This window comes from Dendrobium catenatum, unplaced genomic scaffold, assembly GCF_001605985.2.
Source record: "Dendrobium catenatum unplaced genomic scaffold, ASM160598v2 fragScaff_scaffold_1038, whole genome shotgun sequence".
Taxonomy (NCBI): domain Eukaryota; kingdom Viridiplantae; phylum Streptophyta; class Magnoliopsida; order Asparagales; family Orchidaceae; genus Dendrobium; species Dendrobium catenatum.
In genome coordinates this window covers 2,806,684-2,814,966 of record NW_021319500.1, presented here as the reverse complement: position 1 = coordinate 2,814,966, position 8,283 = coordinate 2,806,684, and the positions used below count along the sequence as shown (strand labels likewise).

The 8,283-nt window shown below is 39.7% G+C and overlaps 1 protein-coding gene across 1 annotated transcript; it reads left to right on the top strand.

The window, feature by feature from the left end:
* The first annotated feature begins 2,424 nt into the window (after positions 1-2,424).
* On the top strand, positions 2,425-4,412 carry LOC110093397 (BTB/POZ domain-containing protein At4g30940-like). Its single transcript, XM_020818270.2, has one exon. The coding sequence runs from the start codon at positions 2,703-2,705 to the stop codon at positions 4,047-4,049; it is 1,347 nt and encodes a 448-aa protein (XP_020673929.1). The 5' UTR covers positions 2,425-2,702; the 3' UTR covers positions 4,050-4,412.
* Positions 4,413-8,283: the final 3,871 nt, after the last annotated feature.

The window sequence follows — 8,283 nt, the reverse complement described above, 5'->3', positions numbered from 1 at the left end:
AGTGCTTCGGGTCCTTGATTTGGACCCATTTGGGCTCGGATTGGGTTGAATTTGGTGTCATTGGGTTCATATTTCTGAGACGCTCAGTTTGACTGTACGTTTGCTGAAATCGGAGTTCAGATGATCTCGGATTTAATTTTTGAAGTTTCCGGCTAGCTTTTTGCCTCAAGATTCGTGCCCGATCAAGATAATTTTATGATGACGTAACAATCTTAATTTTGATTTTGGTTAACTTATAGGAGAGCTGAAAGTCTCGAAGATATAAACTTATTTACATTGCAAATGATTTAATCTTACTCCAAGTAAGTTCAAATCAAGCAATTGAATTCTATTTAAAAAATTATAAATATGAGTTGATTGATCAAACGACATCCAATCATAGCACGTATATTGTCAAATCAGGCGGCTCTATACGAATTTACGGAGTCCAAAATCACTTTATTATGATGTTATTAAAGCATTCAAATGCTCTATAAACGATATACAATCAAGCAGATCGATATTGATAAAGTGCTTTGGATTCTCGACAAATTAATTGATCAAAGTACTCATCTAAAGTTTATAAATAAAACTTCATTTTCTACACCTAGGAAAGTTCTCATTTCTAAATGTTTTTTATGTAAAAAAAGTTTCTAGTCAATCACATTGGTCAAGCACTAATCTCAAGGCATGTTTGAACTGCAAACTTTCAAAATTAGATTTGGGACAATCCAAACTCTGATCTCAGCAATCCAAAAGTCAAACTAAATGTCTAGACAAAAAGAGTGAGAAGACATTGATCAAAAGTTGTTCCAAATGAAGCAAAAATTAGATGAGAAGAATATATTTGATGAACTCTCTAACCGTCGCCAATCCTAAACTGATTGAATCTATAGCGATTGCAAGATAAAAATCGACACCCTACTTTGGCTTACTCATACATATTAAGGAATATCTTGTTTGGGAGAAAGTCGTCCTAGCATTCTTTAAGTTTACTTATGGAAAAGCAAGCTCAATATATGGCCGACAAGCTAGAGGGATGATTTGGATTTATTTCCAAATAATAATAAAGTCTTATTTGTAAAGTTTTAATGGCTCTTTATTGCAATTAATTAGGGGGCTGATTTATTTTCTAATTATGTGATTTGATTGGGAATTAGTAGAGGTGTCAATTTTTGACACGACCTGAAAATCCAACATGAACCCGACCTGAAAATTATGGGTTAAGGTCTACTTGTTTCATAAACGGGTTGAGTTTGGGTTCCAGAATTCGGCCCGTTTGAAAAAATGGGTCAGGTCCGGGTCAACACTCTAACTCGAAATTGACACGGATTGATCCATTTGCAAAAAAAAATGAAAAAAAAATCAAATTAGACAGCTCTTCGAATCCTCAATCCATCCGTCAAATCCGTCTTCTCCTTTCCCGAATCCACAATCTTGAACCTCAAATCTCCATCAATTCCTCCAAGCGAAGCTAGAACTATGAATCGAAGCCGAAGATGTTCTATTTCACCGACGCCTGAGTGAATTGAGTTGTCGTTGGTAGTTTGCCGAGGTTTCGTCGATTTCAGAATCAGGCGGGCAGAAAGAGTGAGAAGCGGCAAAAACAATAAATTTGATGGAGTGATGTGTTTGTGCCCAGGAAGGGACTAGGGGAAGAGGATCGATGTGGAGCTGACGTTGGATGGCAAGGCGATGGACTGATCGGGTTGGCTGGTCATGTCGGGTTGACCCGGGTACGAAGCGGGTCGGGTTCAGGTCTAAAAAAGTGACCGTTTGCAAAAATAGGTCGGATCAACTTGTGTCGAGTCAATTCCGGGTAGAGCCCGAATTCGACCCATAACCCGATTTTGAGTGTCATCACCCTCCAAGAAATTTGGACAGCTCCAATATGTGTCTCTAACAAAATGAAAGCTGACATAAGACAGTGCTTTCGAGTTATCAAGAAAGTTAGGAAAAACCCTACTGGAAGAAGATCAACTGAAGCATTTCTTGGCACGCCCAACGCCCCCATCGGATCCGAGGCAATAATATTGATTACCTTTTAGCATAGGAAGGCCGACGGGATGATGGCTTCTTTGACTAAATTATGAGGGGATTATCATCATCAAGCGCGATGAGATTATTAGATGTGCCATTTTAATCTCCTTCGATCCCAAACAGTTTAGTGGATGCCTAAGTCAAGAGCTTTATATCCATTTCCTGCGCTGGATACCTCATTTTTACAAGACTCAGTCGCGAAGGTCTCCCAGTCAAACACCACCGTTCATTAAATGCTCTCCCGAGATCACCACCGTCCAACGGCTGATTCCCGCACTAAAGACCAGTTCTGCTCCTATGCACGAACGTTGAAATAATGAAATGGCTTACTTTAATTATCTTCGTTGCTTAAAATAATAATAATGATAATCACTCGTCAATGAATTCAGCATTACAAACCAGAAACTGAATCCGAATCCGTTACAGTTAAAACTTTTAAATTTCTTCCATTTCACAGAACCGCACCAAGTGATCATGCTTTCCCTTTAAAAACCCTTTCGCTGCTCATCATTAACCGAGGAGCTGACCATTTCCCCCGAACGAGGAAAATACTTCCATTTTATTCCCGTTCGAATCGACCAAAACCAAGACCCATCTTCCAAATCAATCCCTGCTCATTCTCCAATCTTCAAAATCTCATCTTTCTTCCTTCTTCAATCAAGCGAAACCCATAGGATTCAGAAATGGCGAAAGGGTCCGATCGCGTCCGCTTTAACGTCGGCGGCAAGATCTTCGAAACTACCACTACAACTCTAGCCAATGCCGGCCGCGACTCCATGCTCGGCGCGCTCCTTGATGAAAACTGGAACCTAAACGCCGGCGACGGAGCTGCAGCTGAATATTTCATTGACCGTAACCCGGCGTGCTTCTCTGTCCTGCTCGACCTGCTCCGCTCCGGCGAGCTCCATCTCCCTCCCCACCTCCCGGACAAGCTCCTCTACCGCGAAGCCCTCTTCTACGGCCTTCTTGACCACGTCCGAGCCGCCCGGTGGGGCCCCTTTGACGGAGACCGCCTCCGCCTCTCCTCTTCCATCTATGGCCGCGCCCCCAGCGACGCCACCGCAATCCGCGCCTCTCCCGACGGCGGCTGCTGCGTCGCCCACGGCAGAGTTGTCCACATCTATGACTGGATGCTCGATGAGCACCGCCCGATCAATCTCGACTACCAGCAGGTCAACGACGCCGGCTACGTTGACTCCGGTCACATCGTCGTCACCGTCAGCGAGCGCCCTGGCCATACAATCGGGGGCATGGGTCTCTTCTCCTCCTCATCCGGCGAGCTCCGCCACCGCTTCCGTGTCTACCACGACAGTAAAGCTAAGACCTTTACTGCCGGCGCTCTCTGCTTCAGTGATTCCCAATTCAAAATCTTTGCAAGCTGCAAAGGCAGATCCAATGAATACGGAATTGGTGTCTGGGATCAGAACACCGGAGACCAATCCGATTTCTTCTATGAGCCTCCAGGTTGCCCTTTTGGCGAAGCCGATGAACTGCAGTGGATTAAAGGCGATAACTTTTTGATGGTGGCAACAATTTTTCCAAGAATAGAGAAATGTTTCATTGGGATACTGGACTTTAGAGAGAAGAACATGGTGTGGTCATGGACTGATGATGGAAGAATGACGACTGCTTCTCTTGATGAGAAGAGAGTTCTCCATGCCATTGTGATGGAAAATAACAGATCCATATGTGTTGTGAACCAGTATGAGGATTTGGGGTTCTTGGACCTTAGGAGTAATAGAGGAGGAGGGGTTAGATGGAGCTCAAGGAGCAAACTTTTGAAGAGGAAGGTTAGGGGAGAGGAGACGTGTTATCCGAAGCTGGTGATGAAAAGCGGCCAGCTGTTCTCGTCGATGAACGACACCATTTCGGTGTTCAGCGGACCTGATTGGGTGCTAACATCAACATTGCGGAGCAGTGTTGGCGGTTCTATCCATGATTTTTCAATCGGCGGCGATCGATTGTTTGCTTTGCATAGTGAGGAGAATGTGTTTGATATGTGGGAGAGTCCTACTCTCCCAATTCTGTAGATTTTAGAAGCGTATTACTGTACTGGTGATGCTATGTGTTCTACTGATAAAATTTAATTGAGGACTGTGAGATATATTAGTTTTTGATGTAGGAGTGAGTGATTTTGCAATCTCTCAAAGCAATTGATTGAAAGTTGTCATAAAAGTTATGTTTTTTAGTTTTAATTTGTATGTTTCAGACTTACAGTGCACGAAGTAGTGATGGTTGTGAAGTGTGAAATTAGGGGTTGCTGCATAAAAAGTGAGATAGATTGTCAGCTCAGGTTGTTTCTTAGTGAGTTAGTGTGCAGGTGGAAGTTTCAGTCAATGTATTTTGATTCTGTTCTAAGGCTGAGGCTTTTACTCAATAGTTTTGTTAGCTTCCATTTCTGACAATATAGAACTCAGCAATACTTCTTTTCATTTTTTTTGGATGGCCTATCTATCCGTTGCCACCTTTTAGAGGAGATGTTTGGCAGAGTAACTAATCCCTTGGCGGGACGTGGCAACCAGCAGCCCTACAGGTACTGTACCACGCAATTATTTTCTTCCCACTTAAGGAGTTGCGCCTCTTGAGAGAGGAATCGAACATTAGTTGGGGGTTCCCAACCACACTCGCCCACCAACCCAGCTAAACCCGATGAGGTTCAGTAATACTTCTTCTTTACCATTCTTTAATTTATCAGCTTACAACAAGCACCAACTCTTTACTTTTGTAGAGAGCGTCATAAATAAGGCTCAATTGTCTTTTTCTTTTCCATATGTTTTTTTGAACTTTAAACAAATTAAATCACAAATTATAAAAATATCTATAAAATTGTTATGAAAAAAGTAAATTTTTTATAAATATTGTAATTACTATAAACTTTTTTGAACATCTTTTTCACAAATATCAGATTCTATGATATCTGATTGTTAAAAGCCAAATCCCATTATAACAAATTTTGTAACAAAACAAGCTAACGAAGGGAGAAAAAAAAAGCTGTCCCAAACAGCTTCTGATTCTCCCTCTTAGTGCGTGCTGCAACGTAGGAATAATTATTACGTCCTCCGACCGGATGCAGAGAAGCATTCGGTCGTAGGCAAAAAAACTCAGTACCGAGGTGTACCGAGTTTTTTGAAAAACTCAGTACACCTCGGTACCGCGTTTTTTTTGCCCACGACCAATTACGTAGGGCCTTGTGAGCCAAAGTTGGGTAGAATTTGGCAGCTTTTTCAGTGCTGCGGTGGCTTTGGTTGGGATAATGGGCTTCAAGTGAGCTGTTGCAACTGCAAAGGAAATAGATGGAGGGGGTGGATTAGGTTGGTACCCTTTTGCTTTAGGTTTTAGTTGGAGAGAAAGACCGGCTCCATACTTCCATTCTATCTTAATTCAACCCAAAAATCATTTCTGTGCCCATACTTTTTCAAGTAATTAACCACTTGATTAATCACAGATTGCAAACAACAGAAAATGATTAAGGGCTTCTGTTCAGCTAAGATTACATTTTGTTGATTTGGAAAGAATTCCAAATCTAATCAGTCTTGATTTGGAAGACTTTAATGACTCACTATTGTAATTAATTAGGGAATAGATTATTTCTCTAATTAAGTTGATTTGATTAATGCATTAATTAAGAGATCTAATTATTACATTAATTAGGAATTTGATTGAGATTTGATTAGGATTAACTTATGAAGCTTTTTCATAATTTACTTTTGCTCAAATCTATAAATAGAGCCGTGGGGGCTAGCTATTGTTGAATGTATGAGAAGAGAAAGCTAAAGAGCTATTGTAATTAACTATTGTTTTATCTAATATAGTGAAAGCATCATCCCCTCTTCCATGGACGTAGGCATCTTCACCAAACCATATAAATCGCCGTGTTTATTGCGTTTGTGTTGTGATTTGTTGTTTCCACTGTGATTGTTTGCACAATACATTTCTCTCATAATTCTTATTTAATCAGTTCCTCGTATTATCAACAGACTATGTTGGTGCAGTCAATATAGGATCCATAAAAAAGATGGATATGCAACACAGAGGGGAAAAATTATGTCACGAGCTTGAAATTTTCAAATCAAGTGATGAATTAGTTCACTTTGAAGACAAAATGCAATAAAAGCTTCAATAAAAATTTGGAGAAAAATAAAAGATATAATCTTGTTATGCTCTCATAATTGAGTATGGCAAGCAATAAAGTTGGTTGGCCTCTATATTTGTTTCATCTCTATGCATCGACTCTATAGATGATGATGTGCTTCAACATTGTCAGCAATAAAATCAATCAAAGTAAGCATTCTTAAAAAAAAAAAAAACAATGTCATGACATAAATTATATGATTAATTTTGTTTAAATAAATAATGAATAGAATTAAATCATGTGAAAATTAAAAAAAAATTGATCAATTTCCTTAAAATTTTGTCTTAATTGATGTTTCCCTAAAAAAAATGATTCTCTTTTAATAAAAACAAAGTAACAAAATCTAAGCTATGAAGAAAGATGTACAACACCTAACATTTCTTTGTCTCTTCTTTATTTTTTCATTGTTTGTACCAAAAGTTTCTGTCTTTCATGGAAAAGCACCAAGAAACTGTCGCTGGATCGATGTGCAGATCATTTTCTTCTTTTATTTTAAGGCATCACTATCCCACAACAATGTTGGAAAATGCTTCTTCATTCTAAATACTAGTTCTTCACCAGAAAATTATATGGAGGACACTCTCGGATGAAATTGAAGCATTTGATTTAGAAAGGTGAACATTAGATTTTGTCGCAAATGTTTTTATTTTAAACAAAGTAATTTTTTAGCTTTAGTATCTCCTTGGAAGAATAAAAATTGCATCTTATTTCTTGGAAGAATACCTGTAAGCCGAAAGAATTGGGAGGAATTGGCTTACCATCTTTGCAATCACTTCAATTTAGCTTCAATTGCTCTCTCATCACCAGAATATATAACTTTAATAGTCCTCTCAGTAAATGGCTGTTAAAACTATACATCTCCCCTTGGAAGGAACCTCTTTCCAAAGCTTCCAAGTATTGGAAGTATGTTTGCAGGGATGCGATCTTGGCTAAAGATAATTTTCATTTTAGAGTTTCAGCTAATTCCAATTTTGCTTTATTCTGGGATCATTGGTTTAATGATAAATGTGTTAGAGATATTGTTCCTCTCAGGCCCCTTCTGTGCGCTTTTCCGGTCAATGGGCGGATTTCTGCTATTATAAATGGGGACATTGGTTTAATGATAAATGTGTTAGAGATATTGTTCCTCTCAGGCCCCTTCTGTGCGCTTTTCCGGTCAATGGGCGGATTTCTGCTATTATAAATGGGGATACATGGGTTTTACCTGCATACATGCCTGAAACTGTTCATAATGCTCTTTCCGATATCACTCTTATTCCTAGTACTCAGGCTAGCCTGTATTGGGGTACTGGTAAGAGGTGCAAGCACAGGCATTATAGGGAGTTTTACTTTAAACATTATGCTAAGTTGAATTGGTGGAAATTTGTGTGGCATAAGCAATACATCCTTAGATATTCTTCATTTTGCTGGATGGCTATCTCTGGAGGGTTAAAAACTGCGGATTCTCTGTTAGCTAAAGGGATCATTGTGGATCCCAATTGTGCTTTATGTCATTGTTATGCGGAGTCGGTTAGTCATCTTTTCTTTGAATGTGACTATTCCTTCTCTATAATTTCTAAACTCATGTCCAATCTTGGGTACCTTCTGTTTAGACCCAATGTGCTGCAAATATTCGAATATATTAAGGATACACATGATAAGAACAAGGAGTTTTATTATCTTCTTATATGCACTTCGGTTTATTTTATATGGAGAGAACGGAATGAGAGGAAATTTGGGGGCAATTCTGTGTCTTCAACATCTTTAGCTCTTAAAATCAAAGCTGCTGTGCTCTCTAAGATTATGAGATGGAAATCTAGAGAAATTCTGATGGATTTGCTGTAAGCTACAGGGGGGTGCTGGAAGGAATTCTGGAGCTATATTGTTTGTATGGCTGTTAGCTTCATGGTATTGCTGCTTTGTGCATCTTTGATACTTTGCCTTGGACTTTCTTGGCTTTCTGGATGGATTCACGGGAGATGCCTTTCCTCTGTTTGCGTTCACTGGGATATTGTATTCTGGAAGATGGGCTAGGATGATTGGATTGCCGTGTTCTCCTTTGGAGGGCAGATTTTTGGTAACATTTTTGCAACCAGGTAGAGAGTGTGGCAATTCCTGAGCCCGGGGCTTGTTTGCCTCCCTCTTCCTGCGGT

What these genes read in the sequence shown, in the direction of transcription:
- LOC110093397 (XM_020818270.2), top strand. Translation starts at nt 2,703, where the DNA reads ATGGCGAAAGGGTCCGATCGCGTCCGCTTTAACGTCGGCGGCAAGATC.